At 38.4% G+C, this 24,471-nt stretch overlaps 2 protein-coding genes and 1 long non-coding RNA gene across 3 annotated transcripts; 2 read left to right on the top strand and 1 right to left on the bottom strand.

The window, feature by feature from the left end:
• The first annotated feature begins 3,638 nt into the window (after nucleotides 1-3,638).
• Nucleotides 3,639-7,538, top strand: LOC148359152 (protein Wnt-8a-like). Its single transcript, XM_088343965.1, has 6 exons — nucleotides 3,639-3,709; nucleotides 3,801-3,834; nucleotides 3,956-4,094; nucleotides 4,628-4,753; nucleotides 4,832-4,974; nucleotides 6,909-7,538. Exons 1-6 carry the CDS (start codon nucleotides 3,639-3,641, stop codon nucleotides 7,473-7,475), a joined length of 1,080 nt encoding a protein of 359 aa, XP_088200091.1. The 3' UTR covers nucleotides 7,476-7,538.
• A 1,751-nt stretch (nucleotides 7,539-9,289) lies between these two features.
• On the top strand, nucleotides 9,290-11,937 carry LOC148359151 (protein Wnt-8a-like). The gene is made up of 6 exons (XM_088344269.1): nucleotides 9,290-9,379; nucleotides 9,444-9,477; nucleotides 9,564-9,693; nucleotides 9,829-9,954; nucleotides 11,031-11,173; nucleotides 11,254-11,937. The coding sequence occupies exons 1-6, from the start codon at nucleotides 9,318-9,320 to the stop codon at nucleotides 11,809-11,811; spliced, it is 1,053 nt and encodes a 350-aa protein (XP_088200395.1). The 5' UTR covers nucleotides 9,290-9,317; the 3' UTR covers nucleotides 11,812-11,937.
• Nucleotides 11,608-23,394, bottom strand: LOC148359150 (uncharacterized). The gene is made up of 4 exons (XR_015851367.1): nucleotides 23,286-23,394; nucleotides 20,825-20,940; nucleotides 11,841-11,948; nucleotides 11,608-11,747 (listed from the first exon to the last, which is right to left on the bottom strand). It is a non-coding gene; the product is annotated as an uncharacterized LOC148359150 (long non-coding RNA).
• Between the last annotated feature and the right edge of the window lie 1,077 nt (nucleotides 23,395-24,471).

The raw sequence follows: 24,471 nt of genomic DNA, 5'->3' as shown, positions 1-24,471 counted from the left end.
GACCCAAAAAAGTTTTCTTCAAGATATTTTGCCAAGTGTTTTGAGATAGAAATAGCTCTATCTTTAAGGGACATTGTGCAGTATATGATATGGCCACTTGATGTAATTGAAGTGAGTCGTGCAACCAAAAACGATTGTGAAAAAGCACAAGAAGTAATACAAACTAGCAACACTCAAAGTGACCAGAAGAACAAGGTTTTTTTTCCAATATGTTTGCCAATCATATTCTTAGATGGAAATAATTCAATTGTTAAGAGAAATTGAATATGATTTGGCCACTGGACGTCACTATAGTGAGTGTTGTGCAACCAAAAACGAGTGCTAAAGAGCACAAGGAAGAATACAAACTGCGGAGGCTCAAAGTGATCAAACAGCATTACCGTATTTCTTTCTGCCATTCTTTTTTGGGGGTGCCCGTAGCAGAAAGATGACTGAAAAAAATGTCAGCTCCCTCTGGTTGGTGCTACAAGTGCCTTAAAACAAGGACTAAAGGCTTTAGAGAGTTTCTTCCCCAGGGCTGTCACCATCCTAAATAAATGCGCAAAGATGTAAAAATATATATCTTACAACTTATTTGGGAATCTGTTTGTTGATGCTAAAATTTTTTTTTAAATTTTTTCCATTATGTTAATTACAATACTTGTTATTGCCCTACTCTAAAAATAACTATTCTTATAAGGTTAAAAGGGCATATATCACAAGCATTTTTGCTTATTAAATAAGTAAGACGTTATTTTACCAATTGCAGGCGCTGAATAATATACACTGTACGATTAAAGGAAATTTAATTAATTGAAGTTGCTTTTGTTTTTATGGTCACTTTGTTTTTTAGAACAGACATAAATAAATATCTGGTTTGAGCTGCACAATCTTTTTATCTATTTATTTAATTTTCTTGATTTGGGTCACGACTTATAAGTAGAGTAGAATCCTGGGCCCTGAGGTCAGACCAGTTGAAAACCACTGTGTTAATGAGTTTTATCCCTCTACTTGTGTTACCTTTTGGGTAACACGCCACATATCAGCGGGTTGATGGCGACAAATAATTTAAATCAACAGTAAAATATGCTAAAAACAATAACACATCGCTCATTTTACCTTGTTAGGCTTCCTTCTCCATAAAAATATTGTTTTTGACTCTTGTTTGTTTAATGTTTATATCCCTTAATTTGGATTTTTTTTTTTTAAACTGTAAAATGAACATCAAGATTATTATACAAACAAATGAAACGTTTTTGTTACCTGACTATTACTGAATAGTATTAAAACACATCCATTTTTTTCAGTGGTGCAATTTGCAGCTTTACCTGTATAAATCTGTAAAATCCAGATATAGTTGGGTTTGGCATTGCAGTATGCACAGATTTTGATGCCATACTTCCCTGGCTTACTTTTATTTGAAAGGTCAGAAGTAACATTGTTGCCCCAAAATACTCTTCAAATTACCAGCTCTACATGGCAAAATGAGAATCCCTGAGTCAATGACTCTCAACTGGTCTGACTTCAGGACCCTCCTTATTTACAAGCTGTGACTTAGATCACTTCTCAAATGTCTAAAATGAACGGATTGTGCACTTTATAAAAAGACCTGCAAAACCAAAATGGCTTTAGGTAATAATAATCCCTTTAATGGTTCATTAGCTGCATTTTTAAAGAAATCCACAATGCTTCACTTCAGTGGCTTTTATTGGAATATAATAAATTCCACACCTCAATATATTCTCTGTTGTATCTGCGTTTGGCCATAGTCAACATGTGTAAACAAACTGTATCAGTCTTAGCATTAGTAGGACATACCAAATTATGTAACATTTGCTAAGCACTAGGCATGGAATTTAGGTACGCACAATGAATACGCAACTTCGGGTTTAGCATGTGTACTTTTTGTTATGATTTTGTAAAATGGCATTACAGCACAAAATTAACTTAACATCCTGAGGTAAGAAAAAAGAAATGGGGGGAGTGATTAAAAAAGGACTAGCTTAGCATTGTGCGCCGCAGAACACATCTCATAACGTTACACACCAACGTGGTGCGAAATGTGGGTGTGACTCGCATTTGCAGGAAAATATCGCCAACTACTGTTAAGGAGTTTAAACGTCCCGTCAGTTATTATTTTTTTGTATTAACATTATTTTGCCAAGGCAAAGGCCCGCAATCCACTGATAATGGGTCCGTGACCAAGTTTTGGGTCCTGACCCACCAGTTGAGAAACACTGCCCTAAAGATCCCACTAGTGGGATAGGGGGCTGGTTGTCACTATTTTGACCGACAGTCTACTTATTAGTTCAATGTTGGTGGTCCTTAGTGTCTTATAATCTTGTTTTTATAGCCGGTTCAAAAACAACCCTAAGAATACAAATGTAATAATTTCACTTAAAGCATATTATAATGTCCTGCATGAGTGTAACCAGTCGGTTTTGGTGGATGCTCAAACACCCCCCAAATTATACTTAAGCTCACCCCCCATTTTTTTATAGAATTTTCTAAAAATCTATTCTCCTTATGCTTATGCTTAAATATATTGTATAAAAGATGAAAAACACTGGATACTTTTGTTTTTTTTAAGTAAAACAAAAAAAATGTCAATAACGCAGCAGCGGCCTTAAAATGGTTCAGTTCATATTAGCTAGCACTGCTCCCGCTCCACTCCCGGCTACTCTTTGGCTTGGTTATTGTCACTTGTAGCATAGCGGCAGAGTCTGTGGAGGCTCCTGTGTATTACAGTCAGAGTATGTTATACAGTAATCATGTTGAGCAACTACTTTACCGCCCAATACCATAACTCTGTTATCATCAACAGACATACTTCATTTTAGCTGCATTGAATTGAATACAAAAATTATCAACCTAGTTAATTGTTGGGTATGTGTAAGCTATGCGTGGGGTCATCCTCCAAGCACCAGCATGGATAGTCACAGTTTTTTTCTATAAAAAAGCAACATGTTCAGGTGAGAGTTTATCACCTACAGTAACTATAAAGAAATACGCAAAACCTCCCCCTATTTTATTTGTATGTTAGCGTACCCTGTGGATCAGTTTGACGCATAATGTTATGTTTACAAATGGGAACCGACACTCCTGAACAGTGTTAAGTGATTCTAAATAACTTTAAGTGAAATAGAAAACATGTAGTAAAAAAAAAGGACAGACACTTTGAGTGCTCAACCCAAAAGCACCGAACCTAAAATTGCCCCTGATCTTCGGACAATTTTTTCTTACATTTTTAAATTGAAATAGACATTATTAACAAAGTCATGATGCATTGATGCAATGAACATATGCATGTGTTCTTGTATGCATTAAAATCCCCATAAAGAGGAGGGAAAGTGCAGGATTTTTAGGTTGCCACTTGGTGGGAAAGGGGTACCAAATCGATGCAGATGAATTAATGAGGGGCTGTTGGCGTGTCTGCATTCTCGCTTTGAAGTGCGCTTGTGCTCGGACGGCTCCTATTTGTCTGCAGGCATCTTCACTGTCGTCTTTTTCACAGTGGAGCGTCACTTGTTAGACAAATCTGTCACTCAAAAGGCCCACAGCCATATAAATAAAATCGGGAGAGGGGTCACGGTACACTTTATGCAGACCTAATTTCTTTCTGCTCCTCTCACCAAGGATATCATTTTTACACAACAATCATGGGAGCTTGGATTCTGCATATTGTGCTGGTTCTCTACATGAGTTATATTTTACAATCTGCGTCCACTTGGTCTGACATTTATATTTTTACATGGATTTTCTTTTAATATTTTGTGTTTAAATTTGACTAATTTCGATTATTGTTTAACTCTTTTTTATAGGACGGTGAATAATTTCCTCATGACTGGGCCAAAGGTACCTATAGCAACAATCAATATAAATTTTTCATTCCGTGCTAAAATTATTGACAAGCATATCCTCACTACCTGCAATTGCATTTAATCGCTTTCGCCCCATTCTCTGTCTCTCATCCAAGGCTTTTTTAAACTACGCTGGCAGCGTGCAAGTGGGCGCACAAAATGGAATACAAGAATGCAAGCACCAATTTGCTTGGGACCGATGGAACTGTCCACAGAGTACACTTCAGATATCCACACATAACGCCCACCGAAGTGGTAAGATACATATATCTGTTAAACGATTATTCCAACACAACAAACCTTCGATTTAGGCACGCATTATACACGATTTTACGCGCACAGTACGCCAACCATTTGACATTAAAAATAAGTAGATTTTATCGTGCAAAACACAATCACTTTCCAGAATATTAATAAAAACAACACAAAAGATGTGCTTATTCAGAGCCAGAAGTCGCAAACCTTTACCAAAAAAGAAATCGAATGCGTTAAAAGGGTTTATTCACAAAAATACTTAGTCCCGCTTGAAACTAAAGCAGATGTAGACTAAAAAATAGTCTCAAGTCAAGGTTGTTTAAAAAATCGGCAAAAAAATCGTAGTACCGTTTGAGGAGAGAAAAGCGGGTTTGTACCGCGTGAAAATGTTGTGTTGGTGAGTATGTAAATGTGCAAATTCTTCAATTTACGCACGCATCAAATGCGACTTTGCGCACACTTTATGCACGGGGAACATGCGTGCCTGCTAACCCGGAAAACAATTTTGCTCCTGTTTTTCTGTCTTGTCGTAGCTACAAGAGAAACATCCTTTGTACATGCCATCTGCGCTGCAGGAGTTATGTTTTCTCTCACCAAAAACTGCAGCATGGGAGACTTTGATAACTGTGGTTGTGATGACTCCAGAATAGGACAGACCGGTAGGTTGCTTCATATTTATTTTAAGCATATTGCTTGATAATAGTGAAATTTGGTTTTATCTTCATTCATCCTCTTAGGAGGCAGAGGATGGATTTGGGGAGGCTGCAGTGATAATGTGGCGTTTGGAGAAAAGATCTCCAAACATTTTGTGGACGCGTTGGAAGATGGACACGACTTTCGCGCTGCGGTCAACTTGCATAATAATGAGGCTGGGAGACTAGTAAGCCTTTGACTTAATAGTTTAAAGCAGCGTCTAGAGCAGTAGTTCTCAAATGGTCGGATTACCCAGCACACCACCACCCTAATTACAAGCCGAGACCCAAATAAAAAAATAAATAAATAAACAGCCCGCGGGTTGGACCCAGCCCGTTGGGTGATTTAATCAGACCCGCCATAACTGTTTGAGTATTTAAAAAAAAAAGAAGCAAGCCTCCAAGTATTTGCTATCAAAAGTTATGATCTTTGAAATAAATACAAACTATATGTTCTCTCTGGTCGTTAGAGGGCAGTAAAGAGTATACTCTCAGCGTTTGTAGGCCCAATCTAGTAGTTTGATCTGATATATTCTAATCTTATTACTTATAGAATGCGAAAACTTTTATTTTGTTTTTCTTTTTGTCGTTGTTTTCAAATCAGTGCGACAGGGCAAAAATTGAATTTTTTCTTAGCTCTCACTTGAGTTTGTAAAGCATGGTTATTTGGCTCAGGTGTAAAACTGCATTCACTCAACTGTCAAAAAAACAAAAACAATAAACACATTCAAGTAAAGTCATGTTTATTTGTATAGCTCTTAATCACAAGGAGTCTCAAAGGGCTGCGCAGACCAAAGACTATTGCAGAGCATTCCACAGCACCGGGGCCCGATTGGAGAACGCTCTCTAACCTGCGTCTCTCTTTTTGGCTCATGGGATCACTAGTTGACCAGCAGATAGCAAACATGATTTTTTTCCCCAATTGTTTGTGAATAAATGTGTTGTGTTTGGAATTAATCCGTTGTCATCCGTGAGTATGATATGTAGAGTAGGTTGTTAATGTAAGCTTCATGTGAAAGCATAATACTGGAAAAACAAAGCAAAAAAATTGTGGTTGACATTCTTTTACTGCTCCATCCCGCCTCAGAACGGAAAGCCTAGATCCGGCCCCAGTGCCAAACTAAGTTTGACATCCCTGCCTATTTAGTGACTCTTAGTGGTAAAAATACGTCATTCATTATAAAAATAAAAAATATTAATAAAAATAATAAAGAAAATAGATGCAAACATGCATTAAAAACCTACTCTTAAGTTGTGAAATTTGCAATTGGTTGACAGCATGAGCATCTTGCTGCTAAAGAACCAAAAACCTTGTGAAAGGCTTGGCAAAAAAAAATAAGAAAAAAAATGTTGCAGATTGGTCATCACATTAAGTAATTTGTGTTCGTCTGGTCCTTTATAGCACTCATTGTTGGTTGCACCACACAATACCGCAACATCTAGTGGACAAATCATACACACAGTCCCTTTATTGATTAATTATATGCATTTCTAATGAAATCCAAAATGATTCACTTATGTGCTATGTATTTAATACAATAAAATGCATATCTCATATATTTTCCATTGTATCTGCCTTTGGCCATGCTCCATATGTGTAAAAGTTTTACTGGCTCTTTTCTGGGGTGTGAAATGGTGGGTGTCAACTTGTATTTGCAGGGCATTATTGTCATCTAGTGTCAAGAAGTGTAATTGATCCTTAGATGTATTTGGGTTTTTTTCTCCATAACATTTCTTTTTTCAAGGCAACGACTTGCCACACAATACAAAATGGTCCTCGACCCACTTTTGGGTCGTGATCCACCAGTTGAGAAAAACTGACAGAGAGACTCACTTTTTAGACATACTCAGACATTTATGAAGGGAGAGATAAAAGCATCCATCGGGTCTTTTCCGCGGGCCATAAGTTAGACCTGGCTACTTTAAAGGGAATATCATTACTTGAAGCTATCTCAGTTTTGCTGGCCAATGTTGCGTTTTTTCTTAATTTGGGTTGTGGCTTTTTATTAGGGTGGGGTGCTGGGTCATTAATCACACCAGTTGAGAACCACTGTTTAAATGATAAATATACATATTCAGTTTATGACTTAATTTTATTGAACAATCATTTTGTTCCTTTTAGGCAATCAAAGCCACAATGAGGAGAGCTTGCAAGTGCCACGGCGTGTCTGGAAGTTGCAGCATCCAAACATGTTGGATGCAACTGGCAGACTTCAGGGAGGTGGGCACTTACCTGAAAGTCAAGCATTCCCAAGCCAAGAAGTTGGAAGTTGACAAGAGACCGTTGAGGGCTGGAAATAGCGCAGACAACAGAGGCGTCATTACGCACACTTTCCGCAACATTCCGCGGACGGAGTTGATCTTTTTTGAGGACTCTCCGGATTACTGCACCAGGAACCGCAGCCTCGGCTACGAGGGGTCCGAGGGACGGGAATGCCTGAAAGGGAACAAAAGTATGCCAAAATGGCAAAGGAAAAGTTGCCGCAGGCTGTGTTACGAATGCGGCCTCCGGGTAACGAAGAAGCACATTCAAGTTGTCAGTAGTTGTAATTGTAAATTTCATTGGTGTTGCACGGTTAAATGTGACAAATGTGCAAGGGTCGTGACTAAATATTACTGTGCGCGCACAGGAAGCGCAAGAAAAACACACAACAAAGCAAAACGAAAGCAGCGACAACTTGATCAGTGATAGATCTATTGATTGCGTTTTTTTGATGTAACAATTGTCGAATTGCAAGGGCGTAGGTTTAGTCTTGGCATTAGTGGGGACATAGCGCATTTTTTTAAGTGATCACATCATATTGGTGGGGAAAAAACAATGACGTCTTGCTATTAGTGGTGACAAACAAGCTCAGGGAGGTAAGACAATACATGAAACGGTAGTACGTAATTAGAATACAAAAAATTGAATCGTATTCCTTTAGTTATAGAAAAAAACTTAATCAAATTACAGTTGTATTTAGTAAAAAATAAGGATTATTTTGCAAGATACAATTGTTTTCAAAAGTTCTGTATATTTCACAGTTCACTAGTACTAGTGGCACCTTTTTCATGTGGTGTGTCTTGGGCAAGAACAGTCTGGCGGCGCCTCTTCTCTTCAGGCTGGTTTTGGGTAGTGGTTTGCTCACCCACATAAAACAGATAGTAATGATTTTCATGGTTACCAGTAGCAGGGAGGGCCTTATGATCTGACTCAGATAGAGCACCTTCATCATCTCGTCACACTTTTTTGGTGTAAAGAGACATCAAACTCATCCGTCATCTGGGCCCTTGCATTGAAGGGCAGCGGTGGGTGACAATACTGATACTAGATACTTAATCACAAGGGAATACATAATTCGATTGACTAATTGTGACCATCGCAATTTCAATCACTGAAATTGGAAAGACAGAGAGGTATGAGGCTCACACATGACATTTTTTTTTAAAAACAGAACTATTTGGATGCGATTTGAGCACTTTCTTTGTAGGACTACAAGCAACTACCTTACCTTGCTTTCCTTCATTTCTTTTTCAGGTTTACATCATCTTAAGTTCTCTCTAGTTGTAATGCTGTAGTTTTATTTATATTCAGTTTCTTTTGTCTTTTACTAGCATATTTGGTATTGGTAATTTGAAGGTGATTAATAGTAACCGAGTTACTTTACTATAATAGGATGGTGCTTGGAATATGTAACCGACTACATTTTTCAACAGGTAACTTTAACTACATCTGAATAAGTTTTTAAAGTTACTTTCCCAACCCTGGGGACATGGCACACTTTTGAAGTGATCACATGATATTGGTGGGTACAAAACAGTGATTGCTTGATAATTGCGGGGCGCGTCCTCTCTTTCAATGCCAAAACTACGCCCTTGTTGAATTGCACTTCATGTTATCCACAGGATTACAAAAGGTTATTAAACAAAATGAATACTGCTGAATTGTGTCTCAAAACTGGTATACTGTTTATTACATTGACTTAAATAAATATCTTTATGTGAACCGAAAACGTTTGGTTTGTCACTTGTTTTTGTTGCCAAGTGTTACTGCACAAAATGGTGAAAAGACATACCTTTTCACAATTTTGCATTAGCGGCAACACAATTTTTTTTAATCTGTTTTTTGTGTTGCTGCTAAATGCCATTGCACGTCTCTTCGTTGCACTATTGTTACAATGCACTATTCTTTTTCATTGCACTGTTACTATAATTTCAGCCAGTTTCTAATCACTACGTTTTAAATATTTTCCCTTTTCTCTTTAAAGTCTTTATTACACGTTTACCCAGGAGTGCTGTGTCTAATCTCGTTACATACAATGTTTTACAATCTTGATGTCAATGACAATAAAGCCAATTAAATATGTATGGGGGTATGCATCTGCAGAGGATGGTCGCCTCATAAGGGCGCCTAGGCGTTTCCCAAATCAGTTATCCAATCAGCTTTTTGGCCACACGGGTGATAAGGGATTCAAGAGCCCCGATTGTTCCTCTTTTGGTTTAAATTGCAAGAACGACGGCGGACAGAAAGGTTGTCAAAAAAACAGTCGGAATGACACACTTCCTATGGCTTATTCTCACTTTTCTTTGCAGAATATATCCAGGACACGCTTGGTGAGTGATTGATGGCTTTTTATTTATTGTTAAAAACGGGACGACAATGGTATTCTCTTTTCAGGATTGCTGGCAACTTTTTAATGACAGGATCCAAGGTAATCGCAATTTGCAACCTGCACCTTGAAAGTGTTATGTATAATATCCTAAAGAAAATGAGCGCATGTCCTCGTATCTCTTGCAGGGGTTTTTTACACACTACAAGGACGTGCAGGTGGGCACGCAAATTGGCATCGAGGAATGCAAACGTCAGTTTTCATGGGACAGATGGAACTGTCCGGAGAGTGCTGTTCAGCTCAAGGGACTCAAGCGTGGTGATTATTCCGTTTGTGAAATAGTACTGTTGTACCTATATAATTGAGCACTATTACCGAAGCAACTGTTAACTCCAAAATCGTAGAAATGCGTGGCTCGTCTTGAATAATCACCACGCATTTGTTTATTTGCAGCCACCAGGGAAACCTCATTTGTTAATGCAATCAATGCTGCAGGAGTCATGTACGTCTTGACAAGAAACTGCACTATGGGGGACCTCGACAACTGTGGCTGCGATGTTTCAAGGAATGGCAAAATAGGTAAAGCCTGTTGCAAAAATGATATACATTAAAGTGTTTTTCATGGATGTTGCGTTCGAAAATGAATTAAATTGTCTTTATTTTTATTGATAACCACGTAGTGGACATTGTTTGCAAAGAAAGAAGACATGACACACCGGGGTAAACAAGTAATAAATACTTAAATATGATTATAAAATAGTCCAAATATTTACGATAGGGGCCTCAAACTCAGTTTACCTGGGGGATGCCAGAGCTAGGTTTTGGGTGAGGTTGGGCATTCCGCCGTCAGATGTCAATTTTTAAAATTCCTTACACAAAATAAGATCTTAAAAACATTGGGTAATTTGTTTTCTTATAAATTCCTAATCAGTAATCAACTAATCCATAATCAGCTAAGGCAGCACTTAAAGGTAAAGCATGCATTATTCAGTGTCTTCTACAGGTAAAAAATGTCCTTCATAAAAAACAATACTGATTTAAATAATTAGCAAAAAAGTACATTTTTTTAGTACTTGTAGGTTGAGACATACTACAGTATTACTTTTACATAACATGAGCCTCACCTACAGGGAGGTGACATAATTGTCCATCTTACTGCTACTAGTAAAAAATGATTTATACATAACTGATTGATTGGTTTATTTTAATGAGTTGTGATTTTTTTTTTTAACTTATTTTGTGTGGACTATTTTATAAAACATACATTTGACAATGGAGGGACTTTTTGAACTGTTTTTTTATCGTGGAAAACTTGACTTGGCCCAACCTCACCCACAACTTAGCTCCGACGCCCCCCGAAGTGACTTGAGTTTGAGACGCTTTCTGTAGAGCATTAGACGGTGGCTGGTGGTAGAACGTCAGCTTCAAAAGTTCATAAAGTATGGGTTCACAATTAAATTACTTTTAAAGATGAAACGCAGATACCCACAAAAGCACCGCTTTTTCCACTGAGCACTTAGCCCCCAAAATTTCTGTGCACACCACTGATTCTCGTTTTGCAATGCAATTCCTTTTACAACTAAACTGTACTCTATTGTGTTAAAGAGAAATCCAAGGCACGTCCTCTCAATACATACATTTTGTTTTGCCAATAGGTGGACAAGGGTGGCTGTGGGGCGGCTGCAGTGATAATGTGGATTTCGGGGAGAGGATCTCCAAACAGTATGTGGATGCGCAAGAGACGGCTCAGGACTCGCGAGCTGCTGTCAACCTACACAACAATGAAGCCGGACGACTTGTGAGCATTGTCACATAATATAAACAATATGATAACAACAAGTTTAACACAAAAAAAACAAAAAAACCTTGTTTCAACAGGCTGTAAAAGCGACTATGAAACGTATGTGCAGATGCCACGGCATGTCTGAGAGCTGCACTGTCCGAACTTGTTGGGCGCAGTTATCAGACTTCAGAGAAATTGGAGATTATTTAAAGGTCAAGCACAACCACGCCCAAAAGCTGGACATTGACAAAAAGATGAAAAGGGCAGGTAATAGCGCAGAGAGCCAGGGGGACATAGTCCAAACCTTCGGCGGCGTCCTGAAGACCGAGCTCGTCTACTTGGAGGATTCTCCAGATTACTGCAAGAGAAATGTCACTCTCGGACTCTACGGCACTGAAGGCCGCGAATGCATGCAGCATGGCGAGGGGTTGACATCGTGGGAAAGGAAAAGCTGCCGCAGGTTGTGCCACGAATGCGGATTAATGGTGAATGAAAGGCGGGCGGAGGTGGTAACCAGCTGCAACTGCAAGTTCCACTGGTGCTGCAAGGTGAATTGTGACAACTGCTCGCAAGTGGTGGTGAAGCACATCTGCGCCAGAAATGAAATAAATCAAGGTAATGGCCTCAAACGCAGAGGTCGTGGACTCAAATGAAACAGGAATGCATCAAAAATCCTCTTTACCATGGGTCTCCAATTTTTTTCCTGCGAGGGTCACATAGCATTTTCCTTCTTTGATGAGGGGCAATGGTCAGTTAGGCCAGAAAAAGGGATGGTTGCGTGCAAGGGTGCCTAAATTTAAAAATGTAATGTTTTCCAGGAAGCCAAAATCAAATAACTCTCTAGATTATTCACAGAACAAAAGTAATTGTATAAATAATAACATTATATCTGAATTATAAATAACGAAATAACTCTTTGGTTTCTTTTCCGAAAAAAGTCCATGGAACAAAAAGCTTTTGTTGTGCCATGCAGTCTTAACATGTACAAGTTTAGCTTAGTTGTCAAAGCACTGAACCACCAGTTGTATAAATACCTTATGAAAAGGCAGGAGACTTTATGTCTTAAACACACCATTTTTAGTCACTGTAACCAGAGATGAATGTGAATTTTGGTTTGTAAAGCAAATGTTACAATGACAGTAAAGTCAATTCTTCTATTCTATTATAAGCATTGTAAGTAATACATTTATTCTCTAGTACAGACTTAAGGGTGATGAGATAAAACTCAATGCCTTTGCATCTACATCACTCGTAGTCAAGAGTCAAGAATTTGGTACTCTCGCAGCCAAGACCAGAGTTTGAATCATGTTAAAACCAAAAAAACATACCCAGACTTTCAGTTATTCTTTTAGGTAAAAAAAAAATTGTCCCATTAAAAGCCGCGACCCAAATCTAGAAAAAAATTCCACTTTTAAAATTGTGTGTGTTTTACATATAATACACTCACACACACACACACTGATTGGTAGGAAGAGCTACTTTTTTGATGTACAATTCTAAAATAACTTAATTACTATGTGGTTACCATTTTAGGATTATTAGAATGTAAGTCGAACACTAAAACATCACGACAGTTCGAAATCCAATTTACTAGAACATGGCAATGACCAATCACTGCTGAGCTATTTCCAGAACCTGTCAGAGGGCCACACAGGTGTTTTAGGGAGGTACCTTGGTGCCTGCGGGCACCACATTGGAGACCCTGCATAAATGGATGCTGTGTAATATTTGACCACTAAATGTAGCTGTGTTATGCAGAGCAAACAGAAAAAGAGTGCCACAAAGCACAAGGGAGACTCAGTGACCAAACCACACCATTTTGCTGCTATGAGTAGACGAAAAAAGATGCAGTCTGGTCACTTTTGAGTCTCCGTAGTTTATATTCTTCCTTGAGCTTTTGAGCACTAATTTTTAATAGCACAACACATTACAGTACCATGCAGTTGAAAAATATTTAGATTAAGTCTCTTTAATGCTAAATTAGCTACATTTTATATTAAATCCAAAGTGCCTTACTTCAGTAGCTATGTCTTCAATGTAATGAAATCCATGTCATATATTCTTCGCTGTATCTGTTTGGCCATGCTCAACATGTGAAAACAAACCTGACCAGTCTTTTTTTGAGGTGTGAAACTGTCAACTCATATTTTTGCTGAACATTATTGCCAAACTGTTGAAGAGTATTTTATCAGCATTATTTTTCCAGGGCAAAGACCCGCGACCCACTAAATACGGGTCAGCATCCCACGTTTGCGTCGCGCGCCGCCAGTTTGGAAACACTGATTTTGAAACAATACCTGAAATATGATTTGTAAACTCTGCACTTTTTAAAAAATGTTCTCTATTTATAACTTATGGCACTGACGTAAAAATGACCTTCTTCTACTTATTCTTCCAATAAAATTTACCCATTTAATTATTGTCCCTTTTTTAATGTCACACTAAGAAAAAGACTGTTTTACTTGTGAATCACAGTATTTTATGACAAGACGCATACTAAGTTGCTGGCATTATAATCAGAATAGCGTGAATACACTAAATAGAGGATTACAGGAATAACATGGAGTAGATGACACCTCTGTCAAGGTGTTGATCCAGAAGTTTTTTGGTGCAAATGCGTATTGAGGTGATTCTCAGGCTTCGAAAGACAAATTAGTGAAGTATTTCCACTCCTGAAAGACAGGTATTTGTCCTGATAATCTGGGAGGGTGACAATATGAGCTTTACTGACACTTGCAGGTAATGGTAATGGGGACCACAATGGATCAAAGGAAAGGAGAGGGGGTGGATGACAGCATCTTTTTGACAACCTGCTGAAAATCAACTTTTTCCAAACGATGTGAATGCATACAGTGAACCCCTGTATGTTGTGTGGTTACGTTCAAAAGAACACGTGATAGGTAAAATCTGTGAAGTAGAAACTTAATTTCTACAAAATTAAATACTCTATTATGAATTGACACCGAAGAACAAACCATATTTACAGGCCCAAGCATTTGTTTAACAAATAAAGTTACTGTATATTGGACCTATTGTGACATTTTACAGGCTTATTTTTTTGCAAGTGCTTTGTTGCAGTCACTATGTCGTCATTTAGCTTATGATTGTGAGATTCAAACATCCAGCTCGGAAAACTCGTTCATTTGTTACATTATGTGACAAAAAGTGTATTACAAATGCATGGAGCATGCAATACTTAGCAAAAGTCTTAAGTTACCACTAACTTTCTTTTTAAGTTCCTGAACACTAAAACCATTATTATGGAATTTTATGTGTTGCAAAAGCAAAGAAGTTCCAAAAAGAACCCCTGATAGGCAAAATCCATGATGTATAATACAAATAAATACTTGTTTAAACACTGAAACCATGAACAAACTGTTTCAAACAACGGCCTGTGCCTTTATTAAAAAAAAAAAAAGTACTCTTAACTGTACCTGTTAACAGTCATTTATCCATTTATTTAACCAATACCTACCTACTTCCTGTAACCATCAAGGGAGAACATGTAGAATTGTCCAGACCTACAAATACCTGGGTGTGCAGCTGGACAACAAACTGGACTGGACTGCCAACACAGAAGCTCTATGTAGGAAAGGGCAAAGCCGACTTTACTTCCTCAGAAGGCTGGCCTCCTTCAACATCTGCAAAAAGCTCCTGAAAATATTCTATGAGACAGTAGTGGCAAGCGCCCTCTTCTATGCGGCAGCGTGTTGGGGAGGCAGCGTCAAGAAGAAGGATGCCTCTCGTCTCAATAAACTGGCTAGGAAAGCGAGCTCAGTTGTGGGCAAAGAGCTGGACAGCCTAACAACAGTAGCTGAGAGACGAGCACTGAAAAAGCTGAGGTCAATCATGGACAATCCATCGCATCCACTACACAGCATTATCTCCAGACAGAAGAGCAGTTTCAGCGACAGACTGCTGTCACTGTCTTGTACTACGGACAGACTGAAGAGATCTTTTCTTCCTCATGCCATGAGGCTCTTTAACTCCACCCGGCAGAGTAAAGGCCCACATTAAACCACACCACCTACATTGGATATTACCGAATCTTACTGCAATATGTATTCTGTGTAGCACTATTTAGTTACTCTATATAACACGCTACAGTGGGCATTTGCACGTCACACTGGGTATTTGTATATTGTATTCTTTTGGCTTTATTATTGTACTGTTCTCAGCTCGGGGATGCTGCTGGAAATGTGAATTTCCCTTAGGGGATGAATAAAGTATCTATCTATCTATCTATCTACTACCTGTTATCCATTAAGAATGCAGAACACAATACATATAGAAAATCCGTGAAGCACCAAGACCATAAAAGGTGAAAGACCATATAGCGGGGGATTACTGTAAGATATATACAAAATTTAACCACCTGATGTTATCGCAAATTATTTATTTCTGGATTCAACCACCTGTATGAAAAAAAAACTTCCTCTCAGCTGGTGGTGTCAGAAATGTGCCACTTTCTCAAGTGAATAATAAAGGCCATGACTTTTGTATTCAACAAGGGGTCTTTTCTTGGAGCAGTAGGCATAACTGTCATAATATGTTCTTTTGCTTCAATTAAGGACAAAATCTTTTTTTTACAGCTTCACAATAATCGGGCTGAAACTGGGCTTCTATCTCAAAGACATATTATATAATTATGACAACAAAAATGACTTGAAGATTGGCCCCTAATCCCTTCCATTTGCCATTTTGCTCCTGGGGATGCACCGTATTTCCCATGCTCTCCTGCTGTGAGCTAATGAAGGCTTTTCCCCACTGGGGGTCCTCCCTGATCCACCCCTTATCTTCTTTCTCCACCGGCTATACATGATTACTTCCATATTGACCCCAAAGGAAAATTTGCATTGATGCGTGCTCTCAATGACCATATCTGTTCTCAACCAGTTAACCTTAATGTTGACAAAACAGGTTCTGATTCAACGTCATCTTGTGTCAAGGCTTGAAAACATTGACTTAGACATCCACCCAACCACCGTCCCCTCCCCAGGTAGTCAGATATTTTATAAATCAACACTTGACGCTAAATTCACAAAGGGATCCCCGTTGACCCTACAACAGTAAGGCTTTCAACAGGATTATGTATCAAAATCAGAACACTAGATTCTAACTTAAAATTGAAAGGTGAGTGTATGGGGCATTGGGTTTTTCTTGCACCCTCAGAGACCCCCCAGGTGGACTCCTGTTTTCATTCAGACAGGCCTGAGGGTCCTGGGGGTGGGATCAGACCATGATTGATCATTCTCCCTGCTGAGTGCCCTCCCCTATCACTTAGGTGTGACATGCAAAGACTCTCCTAGGATACAACTCTGGTAATGGACAATGCTGTGATGGAAAATAAATTGACAAGATGTCTTCTAATGAACAATGAGTCGCTAATGTGCAGCAACCTTTAATTGGACAAAACACAACACATAAAATTTACCCACCAATATCTCACAAATTTGATCCAGATTTAATCCACACAAAATTATTGCAGAAATTGGGGGAACAATAGTGCACATTACCAACTGTGACCAAAAGATGTCACTGCAAGTCTGATGACTACAGCTCTATGGAAGTCCATACTTGCACACTGCTATGGAAAAAGGCTCATTTCCATTCCTTTTTCAGATCTGTCTTCTCTGCCTAGGTATAAAACTGCACTGCCACGATCATTGCATTTAAGTAAAAAAAAAAAAATTATGTACAACAACAAGAACAAATATGTACACTACAGTTAAAAAGTTTAAGGTCAATTAGAAGTTTCATTCATTGACAAAAGCAAGGTTTTTCAAATAGCATTTTCAAAGCCGCGACTTTTTATTTTGCAACTCCATTGTATTTTCGAAAAAAGTATGACTTTTCATGGAAAACACGCCATTGTCTGGGTGACCCCAAGTCTTTGAACAGTAGTGTATATACGTACGTGTACTGTATATGTGCCAAACACCTAACCTAACACAAATGAAATTTGTTGTGTTTTAAATCTTTGTCATTCATTATGTGAATATGTTAAAAAGTATGTGTAAATTAGTTGTAGAATTTTCTTTGAGTAATATTTTGGCATGGACTCATGTTTATGTGCATGAACTAATACAAAAGTGATTGGAAATCAATTATATTCCATTTGTCACTTTGTGTGCAGATTTTTGGGTGATTAAATGCTCCAAATATGAAGGTCCACATTCAAATACAAAAAATGTCCACGCACAGAAAAAACGGGGGCTGTTAGCATATTGGAATGTGTCACACATTAAATGTGAAGTAGTAATATATATATATATATATATATATATATATATATATATATATATATATACAGGGATCAGAATTTTCCGCGGATCCGCGGATTTCCGCTGTTTTTGAACCCCAAAGGCATTCCGACTTTTTCACATTTTCTCTTGCGTAGCAAACAAATTCAAAATCCGACTGTCTCACTCTTTCCTTTATTGCTCTGGCGCACCCTGGCGGCCGTTAGAAAAATTGGCCGCATTGTCGCACAAGCTGCAGGGACTGAACTGCATTTGAACTTATCTTGCAGTAATTACAAAAAAATCAGTTATGTGGGCAAATTATTTTAATCTTCTAAAAATGTTACTTAAATGATAAATATAAGCATGGTTTTGGACAAGTAAAATGCCTAAAACCCAGGTTTTTTTTTTTTTTTTGGCGGTGGGGGGGGCTCCGCCCTGGTTTATTCCTGGACGCTGGCTATTTCAGCTGAAAATGAAAATCTCCATTCTGATCCCTGTATATATATACATCCCATCCCAGCCATCTTCAGGCAGTGGGCAGGGGACACCCTGAACTGGTTGCCAGCCAGTCAGTCGCAGGGCACAGAGACAGACAACTCCGCTCATTCACACCTAGGGAAAATTTGGACCAGCCAATTACCCTGACAAGCATGTTTTTGGGAATGTGGGAGGACACCGGAGTGCCCGAAGTAAACCCACACAGGCACGGGGAGAACATGCAAACTGCACACAGGGAGGCTGCGGTACCTGGACTTGAACCATGAACCCCCGCACCATGGGGCTGCGCTAACCACCCATCCGCCGTGCCGCCCTTATATATATATATATATATATATATATATATATATATACATATATATATATATATATATATACATATTACAGTGGCTTGCGAAACTATTTGGCCCCCTTGAACTATGTGACCTTTTGCCACATTTCAGACTTCAAACATCAAGATATAAAACTGTAATTTCTTGTGAAGCATCAACAATAAGTGGGACACAATCATGAAGTAGAACACACTGTATTGGATATTTTAAACCTTTTTAACAAAAAAAAAAAGTGGGTGTGCAAAATTATTCAGCCCCTTTACTTTCAGTGCAGCAAACTTTATCCAGAAGTTCAGTGAGGATCTCTGAATGATTCAATGTTGATGACTAACAATGATAAATGGAATCCACCTGTGTGTAATCCAGTCTCTGTATGAATGCACCTGCACTGTGATAGTCTCAGAGGTGTTTTTAAAGCCCAAAGAGCATCATGAAGAACGGGGAACACACCAGGCAGGTCCAAGATACTGTTGTGGAGAAGTTTAAAGTTGGATTTGGATACCAAAAGATTTCCCAAGCTTTAAACATCACAAGGAGCACTGTGCAAGTAATAATATTGAAATAGAAGGAGTATCAGATCACTGCAAATCGACCAAGATCGGGCTGTCCCCCTAAACCTTCAGCTCATACAAGGAGAAAACTGACCAGAGATACAGCCAAGAGGCCCATGATCACTCTGGATGAACAGCAGGGGTCTACAGCTGAGGTGGGAGAATCTGTCCATAGGACAACAATCAGTCATATTCTGCACAAATCTGGCCTTTATGGAAGAGTGGCAAGAAGGAAGCCATTTCTTAAAGATATAAATAAAAAGTGTCATTTAAAGTTTGCCACAAGCCACCTGGGAGACACACCAAATATGTGGAAGAAGGTGCTCTTGTCAGATAAAACCAAAATCGAACTTTTTGGCAACAATGCAAAACGTTGTTTGGCGTAAAAGCAGCACAGCTCATCACCCTCAAAACACCATTCCCACAGTCAAACATGGTGGTGGCAACATCATGGTTTGTGCCTGCTTTTCCTGAGAAGGGACAGGGAAGGTGGTTAAAATTGATGGGAAGATTGATAAGAGCCAAATTCAGGACCATTCTGGAAGAAATCCTGATGGAGTCCGCTAAAGACCTGAGACTGGGACAGAGATTTGTCATCCAACAAGACAATGATCCAAAACAAAGCAAAAGCTACAATGAATGGTTCACCAAAAAAATATATCAAGGTGTTAAAATGGCCAAGTCAAAGTCCAGACCAATTATTCCAATTATCCACATATTAATGATGCTTCACAAGAAATCACAATTTTATATCTTGATGTTCCAAGTCTGAAATGTGGCAAAAAGTCAAAGTTCAAGGGGGGCAAATAGTTTCACAAAGCCACTGTATATTTATGAGTTTATTTAAAAATAAAACGTGAGATGATATCACTAACAATTTATACTCTTGCAAATTGTATTAGGAAGCTGCATCCAAGCACTTTCACCAAAAACCAGCAGATGGTGTTGTTCTCATCTCATTAGCCGTACCGCTTATCCTCAGTAGGGTCGCGGGGGGCTGGAGCCCATCCCAGCAATCATCGGGCAGTGGGCAGGGGACACCCTGAACTGGTTGCCAGCCAATCGCAGGGCACACAGGGACAGACAACTCATTCGCTCATTCACACCTAGGGACAATTTGGACCGGCCAATTCACCTGAAATGCATGTCTTTGGAATGTGGGAGGAAACCGGAGTGCCCGGAGGAAACCCACGCAAGCACGGGGAGAACATACAAACTCCGCACAGAAAGTCTGGAGCTGGATTTGAACCCACGACAGGTTCCCATGACATGAACTGTGCCGCACAAGCGCTAACCACTGCGCCGCCGTGCTGCCCGATGGTGTTGTTAAATAATGTAAAAACCTGTAAACCTAATTATGACACTGATTTACACAAAGAAAGGGAACATACTGTTCATGTAAGTAAAGATAAGTGTCTCCATTAATGTTCACTAAGTATTCCCACACTTATACTTTCCAATTTGGTAAATCCTGACAGTGCTATAAACGTTGCCTGGTTTATAGCTTTAAGAGCAGTAACCAAGGCAACTGCAATCCCTGCACTCCTTCCTAAAACACGAAGCAACAAGGTAAAAGATGAAAGCATGATCGGGAAGTAAAGACGTTGCGGCCGTTCACTCAAAACAAACTGAAAAGTGTGTACGTGGCACGCCACAGGCGATGTTTGATCCTCATAGACGAGTGTTGCGCTGCATCATTAGGTCCAAGTCAGGTTTTTATGGGCACTTTAGTGTTGTCAAGATTCCCCGGGGTAAAGGAGATGATTACCCCTCACACACACCCACACACTTGAGCTCTGTATACTGAAACCACTAAGGTCTGCAGCACCCCACAGGATTCTGTCTTGCGCCAGCACTATGCGTGTGTTTCTTTATGCAAATATCATACACAGAAGATACGCAAAAATCTTAATTGCTCTTATACAAAGGTCAATGCTATGCAAATATTTTCAGAAGAATATTTGCAAAATCTAATCTTTGCTCTTCATGGTTCTTAGTTGACTTTATTGAGTTATTAAAAGATGACCTCTGCTCTCTTACATGGATTGAAGAAGCTTGCGGCATCGTCTCAGGCGCCCCCTGGATTTTCAGGTGTCCTAGCTTGTCAGGGTGGCCGACACAAACGATCAGATCACATTGCCTGAGCTGTGTTTGCACTGCAGGCATAAAGAGAAAAAAAGAGTGGGGAAAAAAACATTCTTACTTTCCAAATAAATTCAATCTTACAAACCAGGGTATTGAATTAAAGATGAATACGTATATTGAATCGGGTTGAATAATTACATTTCTTTCACACACCAGCGATACTGGAAATGCACATTTATTTGGAGCTAATACAGGAAAATTGTGTCTTTGGTGTACATTGATCTATTTTATTGTATGCAAACCGTTTGTGCTAAAGAAAGCTAAGACACATGTCTTAAAATTTTAGGATAGATAGAAAGCTACCTTGCTATTAAAGTAGAATGGTCCTTAATTAGACTGATATATGAATAGAAGAACAATGTGAAAAACCCAAACCCTTTGCCCATCCTTTTTCATTCATGAGATTATATAAAGTTTATTGCTATTTTGATTTGGGCTATCAAGGAAGAAAGGCATTTTTAACTGATGGTGTATTTTGTTTTTATGACTTTAACTGTCCCCTTTGGCAGAAAACATGTCACGACATTCTGCTTGATGGATAAGCCATTTGAGTATACCTTCAGTTACTTCTATCTAACACTCAAGCAGGTTGCACTTTGACAGCTGTCATGTATAACAATGCAATACGGCGCCGTTGACACCTCAGAGTGCAGCTAACTTGCATAGCAGTTGAACTTCTGTAATCCTTATGTGGCTGTCACATTGCAGATCGAGGGCAAACTGCTACATCTTTTGATTTGCATAGCTGACAATCGATGGTCAATGTCCAAGCCATCCCAATGGAATAAGTCAACTATATCAATGCAATAAAGCAGTAGTGTCGAAGACAAACAGATGAAAACGCTGTATAAAAGAAAAAGTTACAAGCCGAGGGATGGACTGACCAAATTTTGAAGATTTTTAAAATTCTGCTTTTAGTATGGTGAACCTAATTGAACGTAATGAAAAGCTTCACATATATAAATACATTCCAATAAGATCAAATACAGTAATCCCTCGGTTATCGCGGTTAATGGGGACCAAAAAAAAAACCACCCGCAAAAAGTGAGAATCCGCGAAGTAGCGACGTCCCTTCAAAAATGCTTAAAAAAATGTTTAAAGAATTTTTTTTAAATCATTTTATTTAATTATTATTTTTAGACCTGCGAAGCTCTGAACCCGCGAACGTGGATCCACGAAGTAGCGACGTCCCTTCAAAAATGCTAAACAAAAAGAACTATATATATATATATATATATATATATATATATATATATACAGGACTGTCTCAGAAAATTAGAATATTGTGATAAAGTTCTTTATTTTCTGCAATGCAATTAAAAAAACAAAAATGTCATACATTCTGGATTCATTACACATCAACTGAACTATTTCAAGCCTTTTATTTTTTTAATATTGCTGAATTTGGCTTATAGCTTAAGAAAACTCAAAAATCCTATCTCAAAATATTAGAATACTTCCTCAGACCAAGTAAAAAAATAATTCTATAACAGCAAAACTAAATCAAACATTTGAAAATGTCCATTGATGCACTCAGTACTTGGTTGGGAATCCTTTTGCAAGGATTACTGCATCAATCCGGCGTGGCATGGAGGCAATCAGCCTGTGGCATTGCTGAGGTGTTATTGATGCCCAGGATGCTTCGATAGCGGCCTTCAGCTCATTTGCATTTGTAGGTCTGGTGTCTTTCATCTTCTTCTTAACTATACCCCACAAATTCTCGATGGGGTTCAGGTCAGGGGAATTAGCAGGCCAATCAAGGACAGTGATGCCATGGTCAGTGCACCAGTTACTGGTGGTTTCCAGAATGTATGACATTTTTGTTTTTTTAATTGCATTACAGAAAATAAAGAACTTTATCACAATATTCTAATTTTCTGAGACAGTCCTGTATATATATGTTCCTTTATATATATATATATATATATATATATATATATATATATATATATATATATATATATGTATATTTTTTTACACTATTTTATTTTATTATTTATTTTTTTTAGACCTGCGAAGCTCTGAACCCGCGAACGTTGAACCGCCAAGTAGCGAGGTCCCACTGTAAAGCAATATTTTATCATGGCTGTTAGAATTGTTTAATTTTCAACAGGCACAAAAGAAAAGTTATCTTGATATAAAAATCCCCATTTATTGTATATTAAATGATGGAAGCATGTATTTTTTCAGGCACCATTAATGGCCTATATTGTAGTAAAAGTGGGCTAAAATCACTTTAAAGAAAAAAAATGCTGTTTTCTATCATTCACTAAACGGCAATAACAGAAAACGTTCTCGGAGGCCGGATGTGGCCCTAGGCCTTGGCTATTAGATATATGCTTTAAAGTATACATACGTGCCAATTGATCCATTGAGTTTGACAGCGACTTCAAACCTCTTAGGATATGTCGCAGATCAATAGATGAGGCTGAAGAAGACATAGTGCTTGTACTTGTATTATTCCTCTGAAAGAAAAAAACTCAAAACGTGATCGCTGAAAATGCTACATAATGGCTATACAAATAAACATGACTCAACTTGATCGTACATTGCATCATATTGCATACATGCCAACCCTTTGCCATTAAAAAGTGTTGGATTATTGTTTTTTTTTTTTTTGGACACACTCTATTTTTACACATGAAACACCATGTTAAAATAGAAAACAACCACATGTGCTTGTTTAAAACCGGAAGTGACAAAGAAAGGTTTATTCACGCAAAAAGCAGCCCGAAGACTAAACTACTAATCTCGAGTCAACTTTTTTGTTGTTTAAATTTGAAAAGCTGTGGATTTTATTTAACCAAAATTGGTGGGTGTTTTTAAGGGGCTAAAAGCGGTTGTCTAATGCAGTGATTTTCAACCACTGTGCCACTAGTGTGCCGAGAGAGATCGTCAGGTTTGCCGTGAGAAATTATCCAATATCACTTGTTAAAATGTTATAAAACATTTATGAATCATTTTCTGCAAATGGTTTGTCATTGCCAAGTGTCTGTGGTGTAAAAACTGGGTATATAATAAATTATGTTGTAATTAAACATACTGTTCAGTGTCATTTTATAACATATTTGGTTAGTGGTGTGCCACAAAATTTTTTCAATGTACAAAAACGTGCTCTGGCTCAAAAAACGGTTGAAAAACAATGGTCTAATGCAGGGGTCGGGAACCTTTTTGACTCAAAGAGCCATAAAAGCAAAAAATATTAATTTTATTTTGGGAAAGAGCCACACCATATATTATGAGACAAATTTACTAAATTGCTAAACCCGCGCCCCAGACAAAAGCTTAGTCTTCAGCACATTTATTTTTGATGATTTGATAAAAATTATGAAAAGAGAATAATGCCAGAGCCCCTGTCCCAAAATCAACAAACATACCACTAAACTTGTCTCTTTCTTGCAATGACTCAAGATCGGTTAAACTCCTTTTGACCCTTTTTTATCATACATATTGGTTTCAAAACCAGATGCAAGCATTTATTTTGTAAAAACGTCACAACATTCTGAGAATAGGGAGCCTTATGTGCTTACCTTTGGCGAGAG

This window comes from Urocampus carinirostris, chromosome 9 (assembly GCF_059441175.1).
Source record: "Urocampus carinirostris isolate Australia breed hairy pipefish chromosome 9, RoL_Ucar_1.0, whole genome shotgun sequence".
Lineage (NCBI taxonomy): Eukaryota > Metazoa > Chordata > Actinopteri > Syngnathiformes > Syngnathidae > Urocampus > Urocampus carinirostris.
The sequence above is the reverse complement of the archived record's forward strand: the minus strand, read 5'-3'. Positions and strand labels throughout refer to the sequence as shown.